Source organism: Entelurus aequoreus, linkage group LG14, assembly GCF_033978785.1.
Source record: "Entelurus aequoreus isolate RoL-2023_Sb linkage group LG14, RoL_Eaeq_v1.1, whole genome shotgun sequence".
Classification (NCBI taxonomy): Eukaryota; Metazoa; Chordata; class Actinopteri; order Syngnathiformes; family Syngnathidae; genus Entelurus; species Entelurus aequoreus.
In genome coordinates this window covers 60,758,415-60,778,414 of record NC_084744.1, presented here as the reverse complement: position 1 = coordinate 60,778,414, position 20,000 = coordinate 60,758,415, and the positions used below count along the sequence as shown (strand labels likewise).

Here is a 20,000-nt window from a genome sequence, read left to right as displayed (position 1 = left end):
GTAAAAATAAAACAGTGTATAAAAATTCAGTGTAAAAATAAATCAGTGAAAAAAAATGTAGTGTATGAAAGTTCAGTGTAAAAAAATTCAGTGTATTAAAATTCAGTGTAAAAAAATTCAGTGTATAAATATTCAGTGTTAAAATAAATCAGTGTATAAAAATTCAGTGTGAAAAAAATTTAGTGTAAGAATGTTCAGTGTAAAAAAATTCAGTGTATAAAAATTGCTAGCATTAATGCACCAGAATACGTCCATAACGCCAGGCAAGGACGTTAAAATCATTTCTCAACGGACATTTATCCATAAAAATATTGAGAAGCTGCTGAGTGTGTCGTAAAAGTCCGCTCACCAAGGTATTATTATTAATACATGACTTCATAAAACTACTGTAGTGCCATCTATTGCATTGTTTTTGTATACAATATGTTTTAAGGCATGTTGAATGTGGAATTGATGTGAAGTCTATTAAAGAGATGGCATGAAAACATAAGTAGTGTCAGTGTTCCTACCAGTGATAGAAGTTGAAGTAGAGTGTCAGTGTTCCTACCAGTGATAGAAGTTGAAGTAGAGTGTCAGTGTTCCTACCAGTGATAGAAGTTGAAGTAGAGTGTCAGTGTTCCTACCAGTGATAGAAGTTGAAGTAGAGTGTCAGTGTTCCTACCAGTGATAGAAGTTGAAGTAGAGTGTCAGTGTTCCTACCAGTGATAGAAGTTGAAGTAGAGTGTCAGTGTTCCTACCAGTGATAGAAGTTGAAGTAGAGTGTCAGTGTTCCTACCAGTGATAGAAGTTGAAGTAGAGTGTCAGTGTTCGTACCAGTGATAGAAGTTGAAGTAGAGTGTCAGTGTTCCTACCAGTGATAGAAGTTGAAGTAGAGTGTCAGTGTTCCTACCAGTGATAGAAGTTGAAGTAGAGTGTCAGTGTTCCTACCAGTGATAGAAGTTGAAGTAGAGTGTCAGTGTTCCTACCAGTGATAGAAGTTGAAGTAGAGTGTCAGTGTTCCTACCAGTGATAGAAGTTGAAGTAGAGTGTCAGTGTTCCTACCAGTGATAGAAGTTGAAGTAGAGTGTCAGTGTTCCTACCAGTGATAGAAGTTGAAGTAGAGTGTCAGTGTTCCTACCAGTGATAGAAGTTGAAGTAGAGTGTCAGTGTTCCTGCCAGTGATAGAAGTTGAAGTAGAGTGTCAGTGTTCCTACCAGTGATAGAACTTGAAGTAGAGTGTCAGTGTTCCTACCAGTGATAGAACTTGAAGTAGAGTGTCAGTGTTCCTACCAGTGATAGAAGTTGAAGTAGAGTGTCAGTGTTCCTACCAGTGATAGAACTTGAAGCGAGGTCTCCAGTTGGGTGTTCGCAGCAGAGTCTGGACAGCACAGGCCAGGTTGACAAAGAGATAGCACATGAGGAAGAACCTGAGGTAGAAACAAGGTGTGAGTGACATGATTGCCATGATTAGATGGATGAATGAAAGCTACATGGAGAGGATAGGAGCCACATCGTCCAGAGAAGCTATGAGGATTCCTATCTCACAGATGGCGACTGTCAGCAGCAGAGCCCAGGTGGGCTCACCGTTGGCCTTGCTGTGACCAAAGATCTGGGAAGAAAAGACTAAAATCACCACACGGAAACAAAGTCATCAAACACGGCATTGTTTGGTGTAGGGGCGCACAAAATCATGCATTCACATCCCAAATCTCAATTCTTATTCATCCCCATTCTAAGTTGATTTATCATTTTCAAAAATGTCATTTTAAAATGATTTTTTTTGTTTTTTATAAGAATACATTTCAAAAAATACATTTTAAGGCCATCTCCATGCGACAAGAAGGTTTTCTAAAAAGTTGACTGATAATTATTATACCAAATAATACATTGCAATTTTGAATGGATTGTGAATAGAATCATCAGAATCCAATCAAATCCTTAGGAGCCCAATTTTCACACCTGTAATTTCTCCTACAAATTCCTTCAGGACCGACCCATTTGTGTAAAAAAATACAGTAAAAATTCAGTGTGAAAATAAATCAGCGTATAAAAATTATGTGTATAAAAATTCAGTGTAAAAAAAATTCAGTGTATGAATATTCAGTGTAAAAAAAAAAAGTGTATAAAACTTCAGTGTGTAAACATTTTGTGTATAAAAATTCAGTGTAAAAATAAATCAGTGTAAAAATAAATTAGGGTATAAAAATTTAGTGTAAAAAAAATTCAGTGTATGAATATTCAGTGTAAAAAAAAATCAGCGTATAAAAATTCTGTGTAAAAAAAATTGTGTATAAAAATTCAGTGTATAAATGTTTTGTGTATAAAAATTCAGTGTATGAATATTCAGTGTAAAAAAATTCAGTATATAAATGTTTTGTGTATAAAAATTCAGTGTATGAATATTCAGTGTAAAAAAATTCAGTGTAAATGTTTTGTGTATAAAAAGTCAGTGTATGAATATTCAGTGTAAAAAAATTCAGTGTATAAAAATGCTGTGTAAAAAAATTCAGTGTATAAACATTTTGTGTATAAAAATTCAGTGTAAAAATAAATCAGCGTACAAAAAGTGTATAAAAATTCAGTGTAAAAAAAAATTCAGTGTATGAATATTCAGTGAAAAAAATTCAGTGTATAAAAATTCTGTGTAAAAAAGATTGTGTATTAAAATTCAGTGTATAAAAATTCTGTGTGAAAAAATTGTGTATAAAAATTCAGTGTATAAAAATGTTGTGTATAAAAATTGAGTGTATAAAAATGTTGTGTAAAAATTGAGTGTAAAAATAAATCAGCGTATAAAAATTGTGTAAAAAAAATTGAGTGTATGAATATTCAGTGTAAAAAAATTCAGTGTATAAAAATGTTGTGTATAAAAATTCAGTGTAAAAATAAATCAGCGTATAAAAATTCAGTGTAAAAAAAATTGAGTGTATGAATATTCAGTGTAAAATAATTCTGTGTAAAAAAATTGTGTATAAAAATTCAGTGTAAACATTTTGTGTATAAAAATTCAGTGTATAAACATTTTGTGTATAAAAATTCAGTGTAAAAATAAATCAGCGTATAAAAAATCAGTGTTAAAAAAGTTCAGTGTATGAATATTCAGTGTAAAAAAATTCAGTGTATCAAAAATTTGGACCCATTTGATGTGCCGGTACCTTAAATAGTGCATGATTTCCTCCCACAGTACTAGTTTACATGACACTCTCTACAAGTCATGCAGACTGTCACTTGTTACAAGTGATGGCTGTTGTCATGCAAGACACTGAAGAACCCTGACCTGCAAGAAGGGAATGATGCCATCACGTGCGATGGCCTGCAGCAGCCGAGGGGCACCAGTCAGACTCTGAAGCCCCGCCCCACAACAGGAGAAAAATGATCCGATCACAATAACCCAAGGTGAGGGCCAGGCCAGGATACCGATCACCGGGTTTTTCTTCACAGAGTCCCCAAACCTACAGCCAGGGTTGTGTTACCTTCATTTTATCATGGATACAACCATCATACAAACAGCTCTTGTTTATATGCACATATATGTACAGTCGTGGTAAAGCTTAGATACACTTGTAAAGAACATCATGTCATGGCTGTCTTGACTTTACAATCATTTCTACTACTCTTATTTTTTTGTGATGTAGTGATTGGAGCACATACTTGTTGCTCACAAAAAACATTCATGAAGTTTGCTTCTTTTATAAATTCATTACACAATTTTTATACACTGATTTTTTTTTTACACTGAATATTCATACACTGATTTTTTTTCACACTGAATTTTTATACACTGATTTATTTTTACACTGAATTTTTATATACAGATTTTTATTTTACACTGAATTTTTATACACTGAATATTCATACACAAAATTGTTTTCACACTGAATTTTTATACACTGATTTATTTTTACACTGAATTTTTATACACATTTTTATAGACTGAATTTTTTTTACACTGAATTTTTTTTTACACAGAATGTTTATACACTGATTGTTTATTCACTGATTTATTTTTACACTGAACTTTTATACACAAAATGTTTAAACACAAAATTTTTATACAATGAATTGTTTTTACACAGAATGTTTATACACTGAAGTTTTTTTACACTGAATTTTTATACACTGAATTTTTATATAGAGATTTTTTTTTTTACACTGAATTTTTTGGCGCAGTTGGGTGTTCCAACAGGACAATGACCCCAAACACACCTCAAAAGTGGTAAAGGAATGGCTAAATCAGGCTACAATGAAGGTTTTAGAATGGCCTTCCCAAAGTCCTGACTTAAAGGTGTGGACAATGCTGAAGAAACAAGTCCACGTCAGAAAAGCAACACATTTAGCTGAACTGCAGCAATTTAGTGGTCAAGTGGTCAAGCAGAAGCTTGTGGATGGCTACCAAAAGCGCCTTATTGCAGGTCAACTTGCCAAGGAAGCAAATATTAACATTGCTGTATGTATACTTTTGAGCCTCACATTTTCAGTAGAGCCATAATAAATTCATCAAAGAAGCAAACTTCATGAATGTTTTTTGTGACCAACAAGGATGTGCTCCAATCACTACATCACAAAAAAATAAGAATTATTGGTAACTCAAGACAGCCATGACATGATGTTCTTTACAAGTGTATGTACACTTTTGACCACCACTGTATATATATATATATATATATATATACATATACTGTTTATTTACATATACATATACATACACACATTTGTAAATCTGGCTTTTCCATCCTAAGCAGTTAAATAAGAGTAATCCATATTAAAGTGACGTATTGAATGTTGTTGAAGTCACTTACTTGTCCCTCAGCACCACTCCTTCTATACAAGCTCCAAACAAGAGCACACAGGAGATGTCTGACAGGGAAATTAAGGCCAAATCCTTGCATCCAAGTAGCAATAGCATCAGTACCAAGTGTCTCATCCACTAAGATCCAAAACACATGCGCCAAATAGCTTGTGCATATTTTTTTTTTTTTGCGTGGTGTAATGGTTGTCAACTAAAATTGATAACATAACATTAATGGATATATTAAGTACATATATGAAAAAAACTATAAATAAAGACAAAATGTAATCTGCAAGCACATGACACTGAAGTCCTCTAGCAGCTCTAAAAATGCTGAATAGAGGATATGTCTGATATTTAAATACACAGAAGAAGGATTCTTTCTCCATCCTTGCTGTTTGTTTTTAAAGCTTTACATGGACTGGCACCTCAGTATATCTCGGACCTCATCCAAATTGACACTCTGAGGTCCGAGAGCCAGCTCCAGCTCCTGGTGCCCAAGACCAGACTTAAAACCAGGGGAGACAGGGCCTTCTCTGTGGTCGGCCCTAAGCTCTGGAACACTCTGCCCCTCCATGTTCAAACTGCCCCCACAGTGGACTGTTTTAAGTCTCGTCTAAAGACCCACTTTTATTCTTTGGCTTTTAACACTACGTGAGTTGTGTGGTCCTCTGTGTTTTTTTTTATACATTTTGATTTCTATTTACTGTTTTAATTGGTTTTTCCCTTTAAAATTGTTTTTATTCATATTTATTTTTATATTGGTTCTATATTGATTTATTTTTTGTTTTTATTCAGTCATTGGTGGAGCTAAGGATAATATTTGATTAGTGTTTTTAATACTGTTTTTAATATTGTTGTGCAGCACTTTGGAAACATTTTTGTTGTTTAAATGTGCTATATAAATAAAGTGGATTGGATGGGTACCGTTTGTGCGTAACTGTGCCAGTTTGCATGTCTATTTCAAACGTGCTGAATACGGAGGAAAAACTGTTGTCCGGCTTAATAAATCATATTGTGAGTGCTAAATGATCCTCCCAGCATTGTGACCCTTTTGATAATCAACACATAAACAAACATGCTAATCATGATCTCTCATTTGCTCCATTAAGGAACACAATCCTCTGCTCATGAGCTTAGTAGGTCCACTTTGCCTGGTTTGGATGTGATTTAATACACACCCACGTTTAGTAGATCAGAGTCTAAGAGTTTGTAAAGGAATATTTTCCTTCCTTTGCCTTACAAGTTACTAGTTTTGGTCTTTGTTTTGCTCAAAGTGATGAACACAATGATCCCACTCTGTTTGAACACACTTATGATTCTCTCCAGTTTTAATGATGTACCAGGTACGGGAGTGGACTGATGTTTGTGTCCGTCAAACTTTCCATTTCATATGAGGAGGGCGACCATTTCTCGGTCTCCTGCCCAGTGCTGCTATGGTATGGAATATATTGCTGGCTAGGAGATTCTCCCCAAGGACACACGACAAACTCCCTTCCTGTCTCTCATGGACACACACCTGTTGTTGTTGTTGTTGACTTTGGACTAGCGACTGCACCACACCAAGGCCGTGGAACAGAGACACGCGGCAAGCTTACACACACACATGCATCCACAAAAAATATACGCCACACACACATACCCCACTCCCCGTCCAACGCCCTTGACGCGAATCCCTCAGGGGTGATGGACGGCTGGGCAGCGCCTGAAGAGCTGCAGCCTGCCGCCGTGGCCCCCACTCCCTCCCCTCTGTTGCAAGTCTCCAGATGTATGTTGTAAAGTGTATATGTGCTTTGCTATGGAGGTTTTTCCCCACTCCAGACTGGGTCCTATTGTATTTTTTTACTCATCCTCCCCCAGCGTTTACCTTTTTCCCATCTTTTACGGGGCGCCTTGTGGCGACCCACCAGCGTTCCTGTTCTGTTTGTCTCATCTTGAACGGGTTTGTGCTGAAAACAAAGTTTTGTTGTACTTGTGCAATGACAATAAAGACCTACCTACCTACCTGCTATAAGATAGGTCTTTATTGTCATTGCACAAGTACAATGAAACTTTGTTTTCAGCACAAACCCGTTCAAGATGAGACAAACAAACAGTGTACAGGGTTACAGAACAGGAACGCTGGTGGGTCGCCACAAGGCGCCCCGTAAAAGATGGGAAAAAGGTAAAACGCTAGGGAAGGATGAGTAAAAAAATACAATCTAGACCGGGCTCCCAAGGTGGCCCAGTCTGGAGTGGGAAAAAACCTCCATAGCAAAGCACATATACATATTACAACGTACATCTCCAGATATCTAGCAACAGAGGGAAGGGAGTGCGAGGTCATGATGGTAGGGCGCAGCTCTCAGGCGCTGACCATCCATTCATCACCCCTATGGGACTAGCTACCTGCCTACCATTGTTGGTCTTCAATTCTAGACCAGTGCCTCCATGGAAATGCCCCCCTCTACCTCAAAGAACTGCTCACCCCCAAATCCTCCACACGACACCTCCGCTCCGGACAGACTAACCTCGTCCAACATCCGAGGACAAAGCTACGAACAATGGGAGACCGGGCTTTCTGCTCCGCCGCTCCCAGTCTGTGGAACGCTCTCCCTGACCACCTGAGGGCACCACAGACTGTGGATGCTTTTAAAAAAGGCTTAAAAACCCTTCTTTTTAAAAAAGCCTTTTTTTAGATGTATGCGTGCTAGTTTTAGTTTTTATCTTTATTTATTTTTATTATGTTTTTATATTTTTTTTTTTAATACACTGTAGCACTTTGAGGTTGTTTGCTCAATGTAAAGTACTTTTTACAAATAAAATCTATTATTATTATTGTTTAGACAACTCTCATTATTTAGTCCAGTGGTTCTTAACCTGGGTTCCATGGAACCCTAGGGGTTCGGTGAGTCGGCCTCAGGGGTTCGGCGGAGGTCAAGACACGCCCGACTCTTCGTGTAAATAAAAACTTCTCCCTATCGGCGTATTACGGATACGACAACAGCAGAAGTCAGACTGATTTGCAGGTGTGTCATTTGTTGTGAGTTTATGCACTGTGTTGGTTTTGTTGTTTGAACAAGGTGATGTTCATGCACGCTTCTTTTTGTGCACCAGTAATAAAACATGCTAACACTTTAGTATGGGGAACATATTCACCATTAATTAGTTGCTTGTTAACATGCAAATTAGTAACATATTGGCTCTTAACTAGTCATTATTAAGTACTTATTAATGCCTTATTCAGCATGGCCTTATTATAACCCTAACCCTCTAATCCTAACCCTAACCAAATAACTCTAAATTAAGTCTTTATTACTTAGAATATGTTCCCCTAGTGTCCAAATAACTCTAAATTAAGTCTTTGTTACTTAGAATATGTTCCCCTAGTGTCCAAATAACTCTAAATTAAGTCTGTTACTTAGAATATGTTTCCCTAGTGTCCAAATAACTCTAAATTAAGTTTTTGTTACTTAGAATGTGTTCCCCTAGTGTCCAAATAACTCTAAATTAAGTCTTTGTTACTTAGAATATGTTCCCCTAGTGTCCAAATAACTCTAAATTAAGTCTTTGTTACTTAGAATATGTTCCCCTAGTGTCCAAATAACTCTAAATTAAGTATTTGTTACTTAGAATATGTTCCCCTAGTGTCCAAAAAACTCTAAATTAAGTCTTTGTTACTTAGAATATGTTCCCCTAGTGTCCAAATAACTCTAAATTAAGTCTTTGTTACTTAGAATATGTTCCCCTAGTGTCCAAAAAACTCTAAATTAAGTCTTTGTTACGTAGAATATGTTCCCCTAGTGTCCAAATAACTCTAAATTAAGTCTTTGTTATTTAGAGTTATTTGGACACTAGGGGAACATATTCTACGTAACAAAGACTTAATTTAGAGTTAATTTAGAGTTATTTGGACACTAGGGGAACATATTCTACGTAACAAAGACTTAATTTAGAGTTTTTTGGACACTAGGGGAACATAGAATATGTTCCCCTAGTGTCCAAAAAACTCTAAATTAAGTCTTTGTTACGTAGAATATGTTCCCCTAGTGTCCAAATAACTCTAAATTAAGTCTTTGTTACTTAGAATATGTTCCCCTAGTGTCCAAATAACTCTAAATTAAGTCTTTGTTACTTAGAATATGTTCCCCTAGTGTCCAAATAACTCTAAATTAAGTTTTTGTTACTTAGAATATGTTCCCCTAGTGTCCAAATAGCTCTAAATTAAGTCTTTGTTACTTAGAATATGTTCCCCTAGTGTCCAAATAACTCTAAATTTAGTCTTTGTTACTTAGAATATGTTCCCCTAGTGTCCAAATAACTCTAAATTAAGTCTTTGTTATGTTGATATGTTCCCCATACTAAAGTGTTACCAAAAACATATAAGTTTGTCTTGAATTTGAAAAAAAAAAACATTTTACTTTTCACTAAAGAAGGGTTGGGTGAATGCGCATATGAAACTGGTGGGGTTCTATACCTCCAACAAGGTTAAGAACCACTGATTTAGACAGACCAAACGAATCTGTGAGGACTGTTCTCTGCAAAAGGGAGGGTCCCAATAAAGTCCTAGGCTGAATGCAGACTTGAGGAGTGCATGAAAGGATACAGAAGACAGAAGTGGTGACAATGGCCATTATGGTTCCAAATGGTATGGACCTCTGGGCATCTCTTAGATTGCCAGACCTGTTGGAGCCAGCCATGATACCTGGAATTGTTTAGAAAAAGCAGAGAAGTCAGGACACACCATCCCACAAGTGGAGTTCTGCATGCAGTCATTCACCTGTGACCGAGGGGAAATAAATTCCCACCAGCAGCGTGAAGTAGGTGGCCATGTCGTTGAAGACGTAGGGCTTGTAGACATCACCGGATGTGTCTTCTGCTGCTACCGAGCCCTGGCGTTTCTTTTCTATCACCATACCAGCTGGACCATAGTCGCCCCATAGGTTATCTGAGGAAGCACGGACATGAATGAGGTGGATCTTCCATGGTAAATGTGAACATATCTCTGACCTTTGATGACGCCACTGTGGAACCCAGGCACGGCCCTTATCTCGCTCACGTTGTTGAGGGTGAAGTAGTCATCGCAGGTGGCGTTGAGATGTTCGCTGCTGCAGAAAAGTCTCCACAGTTGGGTGGTCACGGTCTGGTTGTTCTCCACCTCAGTCTTGGCACATACTTCAAATTTGTCATTGGTCAGAGATCGATTCCCCAGAAGGCAAACACTAAGTCCAGACAGGAAGTAGACACAAAACAATTATTATTTTCCCTTCCTGTCTTTCCCCAGATGAACTTACTTCCTGTGCGGGGCGGAACAACACGGCACACCTGCAGCCATCTTGCAATAATACAACTCTTTTCCAATTTTTATTTTTATTTTGACAGGTATCCCAGATTTCCTCTATTTAGCGGAAGCATGCTAGGGCCATTTTGACATTTTTTATTTTCTAAATCAATTTGGATTTTTCTTTGAACCTTTCGGTCTACCATCAAGTTTGGTCTAAGTCATAAAGATGTTAAAAATAAGTCATTTTTTATTGCTAATATTTTTATTATTATTCAACGCTTAAATCTCTAGATCAACTTCCGGTCTATCTGTCGATATAACGTAAAACATATGTTTTAAAAAAAAAGTTTTATGCCCTTTTGGTCAAAGAAACCCCAAAAAACACAAAATATGCTATATTTTAGCCCTAAACAATTTCAGAGGGGAATATTTGATGTGTAGTAATTGGAACCTTAAATAGACTAATAATTCATAACAACACTGATTTTAATTTATTATTATTTTTGACAGTTTTTTTTTTTTTTAAATCCCACTAAAATTCTTCGGGATCCAAAAGAGTCTCTCTCATAAAAGTGGAAGAAATAAGTCATACATTTATTTTTAACTTTTAACACTTAAGTTCCTTTATCAACTTCAGATCCGTTGATTATAAGTTTTTTTTTTTTTTTTTTACGTTGGTTTGTTTTCTTCCCCTTTTTGTAACAAAAAACGTTGTTTATTTTATCACAAACAAACAAAATATGCAATATTTTACCCCCAAAATATTTCAAAGTAGAACATTTGATGTAATCAAAGTCTTGAATAGGTCAATAATTCATAACATTGATTTTGAATTATTATTGTTTTAAAGCTTTAAAGAAAAAAAAACAGTGCATTGCAGCCTTTGTGTTATTAAATTCAACATTGCTACTTTTTTCGTTACATTTCACTTGTTAACTTTTTTATTTCACTTTTTTTGTGTGTGTTATTTTTAGAATGATCCACAGGCTTTTACAAATGTAGCTGCGGGCCCCTGGGCCGTACTTTGGACACCCCTGATCTACTGGTATGCCAATAAATCACTTAAAAAATATATGAAGATGTTTGGATGCCAATACTGCACTTTTTAATGCAGGTATCCAATAGATAGCAACCATTGGTAAGTTTTCTTGCATCTTTACAACATTTCTATGTAAGAAATGCCTTCCAAAGCATCTTAAAATGGTCAAATGTTTTCAAAAGGAACCTTCTTACCCCCAACTGATATTTTTCACTTCCTCTATTTATGTTTTTTTTACCTAACTGGGATCCATTTTTAATCAATGGCGTTATGTAGCAAGAAGATGCAGGATCTTACTTCCTCGTTCCAAACCCTTGTGACTGCGAGAACTAGTTTAAGTCTTTCCAGGTCCTGTTTGTCCGACTAGACCGGGATCTACCAGGGGCCGTACTTATCAAGCTTCTTAGAGTGCCATTTTACACTTAAGTCTTGACAATTTGCGAAATTTAGTCCTACTCTCAAACTTAAGAATAAAAGCTTTTTATCAACGTTCTTAAGTCTAAAAATCACTCCTACTCTCCACGATATTTAAGAGACCTTCAGAGGTGTCTTAAGTGGTTAGGAGTTGCCAGCAGGGGATGGCACTGAGGCGAGAGAGACGTGCGCCAACGTTCAGGGAACGGAACAATGTTTTGTTTTTTTTGATGACGAGCAGCTGATCAAACGGTATCGTTTAGACAGAGCGGATATTATTTTTGTCACAGATTTAATACTTTTCGATTCCTTGTTGATTTCTGCATGTGTCTGCAGTGGGCTAGTATATATAGAGCCACCCACACCAGTTTCAAATTAGTTGCCTAATTAATGAATTGGAAAGAAAATGTTATGACAGTAGCGTATGTGTGTGGCCGTGAGGTGAGTGACGTCAGTGAGTGTGTGGGCGAGAGAAGAGAGGGAGCGGTAGCGTGAGTGCCGGCGGGGACTAGTTTGTTTTGTATTATTTTGTAGTTTATTGTCAAAATATACACTCCCATTGTCCACTTCAATATTTCCAAGATATTTCTTTATTCTTAGACAAGGGATTCCCTTCCGTGATTGCTCATTTCTATGGACACAGAAATGACGTCACCTAAAATTGCGTTTACGGCACATAGTAATGTCGTAATTCAGCTCTGAGTGTGACACTTAAGATTCAGTCCTACACTTCGCTGAAAGTGTGAGTAAGACGCTTGATAACTAACTTTTAAGTGCAGCTTTCAGCCAAGAATTGATTTACTCTTAAGTCAACTCTTAGCAGACTTCTTAGGAGTCATTCTAAGAAGCTTGATAAGTACGGCCCCAGGTGTGTAACAAACTTTATGAAACCAAATTTCACGGAAAAACTGAAAAAATGCAGCGACATGATGAGATTTAAAGCTCTTGCTTGCTATGTACGCTGCTTTGTTTCCAAGATGGAGGCTAATGCTATGCTGGGGTGACCAAGTGGCCTGATTTAGGCCTGGGATTTCAGCACATGGAAGCCCAGCTGAAAGAAATTGCACAAGACGTGACAAACCATTAGCTGCAATGGCGCAATCGTAGGTTGGGCGCGCTCAAATTGTTCTTTTTATGGTCGATCCAAGTGACGGAAACAGAGAAATGCTGACATTGCAGTTCCTGATCGGCCTCAGGGATAAACCTTCTAAATGAATGTGAAGAATGCTTGCTGTGCTTCCCAAAGGTTCTTTCTGATGCTCGATGACCATATCATGTCAGCAGGAATAAATAAATATTTAATAATACACACCATTATATGCATTTTAAAGGCCTACTGAACCCACTACTAGCGACCACGCAGTCTGATAGTTTATATATCAATGATGAAATCTTAACATTGCAACACATGCCAATACGGCCGGGTTAACTTATAAAGTGACATTTTAAATTTCCCGCTAAACTTCCGGCTGAAAAGGTCTATGTATGATGACGTATGCGCGTGACGTCAATGGTTGAAACGGAAGTATTGGTACCCCATTGAATACAATACAAAAAAGCTCTGTTTTCATCTCAAAATTCCACAGTATTCTGGACATCTGTGTTGGTGAATCTTTTGCAATTTGTTTAATGAACAATGGAGACTGCAAAGAAGAAAGTTGTAGGTGGGATCGGTGTATTAGCGGCTGGCTGCAGCAACACAACCAGGAGGACTTTGACTTGGATAGCAGACGCGCTGTCCGACGCTAGCCGCCGACCGCACGGATGATCGGGTGAAGTCCTTCATCGATCGCTGGAACGCAGGTGAGCACGGGTGTTGATGAGCAGATGAGAGCTGGCTGGCGTAGGTGGAGCGCTAATGTTTTCATCATAGATCTGTGAGGTCCCGTTGCTAAGTTAGCTTCAATGGCATCGTTAGCAACAGCATTGTTAAGCTTCGCCAAGCTGGGAATTATTAACCGTGTAGTTACATGTCCATGGTTTAATAGTATTGTTGATCTTCTGTCTATACTTCCAGTCAGGGATTTATTTCTTTTGTTTCTATCTGGATTTGAGCCCGATTCTATCACGTTAGCTCAGTAGCTAAAGAGCTTCACCAATGTATTGTCTTGGAGATAAAAGTCACTGTGAATGTCCATTTCGCGTGCTCGACTCTCATTTTCAAGAGGATATAGTATCCCAGGTGGTTTAAAATACAAATCCGTGATCCACAATAGAAAAAGGAGAGAGTGTGGAATCCAATGAGCCAGCTTGTACCTAAGTTACGGTCAGAGCGAAAAAAAGATACGTCCTGCACTGCACGCTAGTCCTTCACTCTCACTTTCCTCATCCACGAATCTTTCATCCTCGCTCAAATTAATGGGGTAATCGTCGCTTTCTCGGTCCGAATCTCTCTCGCTGCTGGTGTAAACAATGTGCAGATGTGAGGAGTCCTTCCTCCTGTGACGTCACGCTACTTCCGGTACAGGCAAGGCTTTTTTTTTTTATCAGCGACCTTTATCGTCGATGTTCTCTACTAAATCCTTTCAGCAAAAATATGGCAATATCGCGAAATGATCAAGTATGACACATAGAATGGATCTGCTATTCCCGTTTGAATAAAACAATTAATTTCAGTAGGCCTTTAATATATAAGTCGCACCTCACTATAAGTCGCAGGAGCAGCCAAACTATAAAATAAATGGGACTTTTAGTTTGGAAAATATGGAGGTTTTGACTCAAAATAAAATTTTACTGTACTTTCTGGACAATAAGGCGCACCGGATTATAAGGAGCCCTGCTGATGAGCACGTCTCGTCAGGTCTATTTTCATACAAAAGGCGCACCGGATTATAAGGCGCATTAAAGGCCTACTGAAATGATTTTTTTTAATTTAAACGGGAATAGCAGATCCATTCTATGTGTCATACTTGATAATTTCGCGATATTGCCATATTTTTGCTGAAAGGATTTAGTAGAGAAAATCGACGATAAAGTTGGCAACTTTTGCTCGCTGATAAAAAAAGCCTTGCCTGTAGCGGAAGTAGCGTGACATCACAGGAGCTAGTATTCCTCACAATTCCCCGTTGTTTACAATGGAGCGAGAGAGATTCGGAGCGAGAAAGTGACGATTACCCCATTAATTTGAGCGAGGATGAAAGATTCGTAGATGAGGAACGTTACAGTGAAGGACTTGAGAGGCAGTGATGGACGTATCTTTTTTCCCTCTGACCGTAACTTAGGTACAAGCTGGCTCATTGGATTCCACACTCTCTCCTTTTTCTATTGTGGATCACGGATTTGTATTTGAAACCACCTGGGATACTATATCCTCTTGAAAATGAGAGTCGAGAACGCGAAATGGACATTCACAGTGACTTTTATCTCCAAGACAATACATCGGTGACACACTTAGCTACTGAGCTAACGTGATAGCATCGTTCTCAAATGCAGATAGAAACAAAATAAATAAACCCCTGACTGGAAGGATAGACAGAAGATCAAAAATACTATTAAACCATGGACATGTAACTACACGGTTAAAAATTCTCAGCCTGGTAAGGCTTAACAATGCTGTTGCTAACGACGCTAAGGCTAATTTAGCAACTTAGCAGCCGGACCTCACATAACTATGATAAAACATTAGCGCTCCACCTACGCCAGCCAGCCCTCATCTTCCCATCAACAGCCGTGCTCACCTGCGTTCCAGCGATCGACGGCGCGACGAAGGACTTCATCCGTGGGTTTGGCGGCAAACATCAGCTAGGCGTCTTCTATCAGGGTAAGTAGTCCTTGTTGTGATGCTGTAAGTATTGTACTTAGCCGCTAAGACACCGATCGATCCCACCTACAACGTTCTTCTTTGCAGCCTTCATTGTTCATTAAACAAATTGCAAAAGATTCACCAACACAGATGTCCACAATACTGTGGAATTTTGTAGAAGAAAACAGAGCTTTGTGTTTTGTGTCCAATAGGGCCCAAACACTTCCGTGCATTTTATGACGTCACGCGCATAAATCATATCCAAAGGAGATTTTCAACCGGAAGTGTGGCGGGAATTTTAAAATGTGACTTTATAAGTTAACCCGGCCGTATTGGCATGTGTTGCAATGTTAAGATTTCATCATTGATATATAAACTATCAGACTGCGTGGTCGCTAGTAGTGGCTTTCAGTAGGCCTTTAAAGGAGTCATATTATGATTATTTTCTAAATGTAAAAGACTTCCTTGTGGTCTACATAACATGTAATGCTGGTTCTTTGCTCAAAATGTTGCATGGATGATGTTTTACACATCATCTTCAAGTCGCTTTCTGACAGTCTCTTCAGGGGCAGTGTAATTTCAAATTAGAATCAATGGGAGACCGGGCTTTCTGCTCCCCGCTCCCAGTCTGTGGAACGCTCTCCCTGACCACCTGAGGGCACCACATACTGTGGATGCTTTTAAAAAAGGCTTAAAAGCCCTTCTTTTTTTAAAAAAAGTCTTTTTTTAAGATATATGCACACTAAATATAGCTATTTGGCTGTTCTAGTTTTTATTTGTATTTATTTCTTCATATCTTTTTATTTATTTATTTAAATGTATGTATTTTTTTAATACACTGTAGCACTTTGAGATTGTTTACTCAATATAAAGTGTTTTTACAAATACAATCTATTATTATTATTATTATAATTTACGTGCCTCCACTTTGACAGCGTCTTCTCCTTGTTGTAGCGGTGTAGCGTGCAAGGACGGGAGTGGAAGAAGTGTCAAAAGGTGGCGCTAACTGTTTTAATGACATTCACACTTTACTTCAATCAATAACGGAGCAGCATCTCCTCATCCGTGGCTCACTAGTGCAACAACAACGCCCGAAATGTGTCCCGTGAAAAACCGTCCGACCGCAACGCTCTAATAACTAAAGTTCCTTGGGCGAATAATGTCAACTCACTACACCTGTAGTTTTTAGTGCTTCCATAGCGAGTCTACTGCCAGATATAAGTTAGAACTTTACACTACTTTATATTAGAAATGGCAACAGTGGAGGATGAATGTCACATAACAAGAAGATAGAGAAAAAGAAGAAGCTTATCCACTACGGCGTCAGCACGGGCTACAAAGGCGAACGCGCGCAATTTTTCAGGATTTATACAGATCCCAAATACAGATCAGCAGGTACCAAAAGGTAAGAACAGTTTATTTTGCATAATATTGTGAAGCAAAACAGCAGATAATATGTCTGCTAATGGGTGCCATGTTGCGCTCCTTATACACCCCATAATAATACTTGTATCTCTGACTACGGTAGCCGTAATGGGCCAATAATCCATCAAGCGGTGCGGCTTCAAAGTCCTACTAAAACATTTTGACAGATTTTTGAGCACCGTGTGTAATGTTCTTTATTTTCAATGCAACATCAAAGTTTTGGTGTTGTTTACTAGCGTCATATTGCAGTCCACACGTATCTCTTATGTGTGACTGCCATCTCCTGGTCACACTTATCATTACACCATGTACCAAATAAAAGTGCTTGGAGGCCGGTAAGCACAACCAGAATATTCCCGTACATTAGGCGCAGCGGGTTATAAAGCGCGCTGTCGATTTTTGAGAAAATGAAAGGATTTTAAGTGCGCCTTATTGTCCGAAAAATACGGTAATTTAACATTCTGCACTGAATATTGGCAGAGGATGACGAAATAATTTTGTGTTTTTTGACATAAAAATATTTGTTGCTAAGCATCGCCTCTGCTTCCGGGTTCCACCACTATTCCACCGTCAGACTTTTATTGGACCATTCTGCTCTACTTTCAGAGAATGTTAGAGAGAATACTTGTGTTTTTTTTTATACATTTCTCTTGATAAAATCCAATGTAATATAAATGAATAATGAGCAACACAATACATGAATATGACAATACAGTTGTAGGGTTTCTTGGTCAAATTCAACTGACAAACACAACTAACCCAAGTAGTAACACAGATAGTATTTACATCATGTCTGTGGAACGCTCTCCCTGACCACCTGAGGGCACCACAGACTGTGGATGCTTTTGAAAAAGGCTTAAAAACCCTTCTTTTTAAAAAAGCCTTTTTTAGATGTATGCATACTAGTTTTAGCTATTTGGCTGTTCTAGTTTTTATTTTTTATTATCATTTTATTTATTTTTTAATACACTGTAGCACTGAGGTTGTTTACTCAATGTAAAGTGCTTTTTACAAATAAAATCTATTATTATTATTATTATTATTATGTCGGATATATACGACACACAATGTCAAGTCCTTAGAAACAACTGGAAATTCATGTACCTTTTATTTATTCGTTTATTTTTTTAAATAGTACTGAATGCTACCTTTATGTTTATGTGTAATATACATTTTTTTCTTGATCTCATTTGAAATCCGTGAAACAAAAAGAATGAGAAAGAGTAATAAGAGCTTCTTGACTCACTTAAACTCTGGAGGTTGAATGAGGGTCTTGATCACTCCTGCGTAGGTGGCCATGATGGACAGCATGACACAGGCCAGGAACACCAGGGCCAGTTTGTTCACGTATCTTCAGAAAGGAGGGCAAAAAACTTAACCATTCTTCTTCTTCTCAGTCTTGTTTCATGTAAAGGTGCATTAGCGCCACCTACTGTAGTGGAGTGTCAACCAGCCATCCCTCCCTCACCTACACACCTTCCCATACTAAATGATATCCCATAAGCCTGAATCTTCTGGAAACTTCACTCAAATGTGCTGCTTGGTACCCCTTTGAGAGTAACCTCCTTCTGTCCATGATGGCTAACTCCCTCTCTTAGTTTTCTCCTTAGTTTTCCGACTCTACTTAGTTGCACATAATCCTGTTGGGTGTTTACGTATAAAGTGCATTGTCTTATTCAGTCTGCAGTTTCTTATTCTAATGCCAATATGTCTCACTCCTTTTTTTGTGCTCCCCCTTACAGTTCTTCCCGCTCCTACTGTGTTCTGTATTGCATATACAGTGGTGGTCAAAAGTGTACATACATGTGTAAAGAACATCATGTCATGGCTGTCTTGAGTTTCCAATCATTTCTACAACTCTTATTTTTTTGTGATGTAGTGATTGGAGCACATCCTTGTTGGTCCCAAAAAACATTCATGAAGTTTGCTTCTTTTATGAATTTATTATGGCTCTACTGAAAATGTGAGGGTCAAAAGTATACATACAGCAATGTTAATATTTGCTTACATGTCCCTTGGCAAGTTGACCTGCAATAAGGCGCTTTTGGTAGCCATCCACAAGCTTCTGCTTGAATTCTTGACCACACCTCTTGACAACATTGGTGCAGTTCAGCTAAATGTGTTGGTTTTCTGACACGGACTTGTTTCTTCAGCATTGTCCACACCTTTAAGTCAGGACTTTGGGAAGGCCATTCTAAAACCTTCATTCTAGCCCAGTGGTTCTTAACCTGGGTTGGATGGAACCCTAGGGGTTCGGTGAGTCGGCCTCAGGGGTTCGGCGGAGGTCAAGACATGCCCGACTCATCGTGTAAATAAAAACTTCTCCCTATCGGTGTATTACGGATACGACAACAGCAGAAGTCAGACTGATTTGCAGGTGTGTCATTTGTTGTGAGTTTATGTTGGTTTTGTTGTTTGAACAAGGTGATGTTCATGCACGCTTCATCAAGTGCACCAGTAATAAAACATGGTAACACTTTAGTATGGGGAACATATTCACCATTAATTAGTTGCTTATTAACATGCAAATTAGTAACATATTGGCTCTTAACTACTCATTATTAAGTACTTATTAATGCCTTATTAGGCATGGCCTTATTATAACCATAACCCTCTAACCCTGACCCTAACCCTCTAACCCTAACCAAATAACTCTAAATTAAGTATTTGTTACTTAGAATATGTTCCCCATACTAAAGTGTTACCAAAAACATATAACTTTGTCTTGAATTTGAAAAAAAAAAAAACATTTTAGTTTTCACTAAAGAAGGGTTCGGTGAATGCGCATATGAAACTGGTGGGGTTCTGTACCTACAACAAGGTGAACAACCCCTGTCCTAGCCTGATTTAGCCATTCCTTTACCACTTTTGATGTGTGTTTGGGGTCAAACAGCTCCATTTTGGTTTCACCTGACATCACATGGACAAAGATAAGACCTTCTGGAGGAAAGTTCTGTGGTCAGATGAAACAAAAATGGAGCTGTTTGGCCACAATACCCAGCAATATGTTTGGAGGACAAAAGGTGAGGCCTTTAATCCCAGGAACACCATGCCTACCGTCAAGCATGGTGGTGGTAGTATTATGCTCTGGGCCTGTTTTGCTGCCAATGGAACTGCTGCTTTAAATGGGACAATGAAAAAGGAGGATTAGTGCCAAATTGTTCAGGACAAGCTCAAATCATCAGCCCGGAGGTTGGGTCTTGTTGGGTGTTCCAACAGGACAATGACGTCAAAAGTGGTAAAGGAATGGCTAAATCAGGCTAGAATGAAGGTTTTAGAATGGCCTTCCCAAAGTCCTGACTTAAAGGCCTACTGAAATGATTTTTTTTTATTTAAACGGGAATAGCAG

General features: G+C 38.1%; 1 protein-coding gene across 3 annotated transcripts in view; it reads right to left on the bottom strand.

Annotated features, from left to right (window-relative positions):
- LOC133665155 (solute carrier family 12 member 7-like) overlaps positions 1 to 20,000 on the bottom strand; it is a 68,027-nt gene that overhangs the window by 18,091 nt on the left and 29,936 nt on the right. For all 3 annotated transcript variants that reach the window (XM_062070385.1, XM_062070386.1, XM_062070387.1), the window contains exons 9-16: positions 17,898 to 18,002; positions 9,758 to 9,969; positions 9,528 to 9,695; positions 9,354 to 9,452; positions 4,779 to 4,836; positions 3,257 to 3,431; positions 1,470 to 1,588; positions 1,308 to 1,406 (exon numbers count right to left, since the gene is read on the bottom strand). In XM_062070385.1, coding sequence (XP_061926369.1) covers positions 1,308 to 1,406; positions 1,470 to 1,588; positions 3,257 to 3,431; positions 4,779 to 4,836; positions 9,354 to 9,452; positions 9,528 to 9,695; positions 9,758 to 9,969; positions 17,898 to 18,002 — 1,035 coding nt within the window. The remainder of the gene's footprint in view (positions 1 to 1,307; positions 1,407 to 1,469; positions 1,589 to 3,256; positions 3,432 to 4,778; positions 4,837 to 9,353; positions 9,453 to 9,527; positions 9,696 to 9,757; positions 9,970 to 17,897; positions 18,003 to 20,000) is intronic.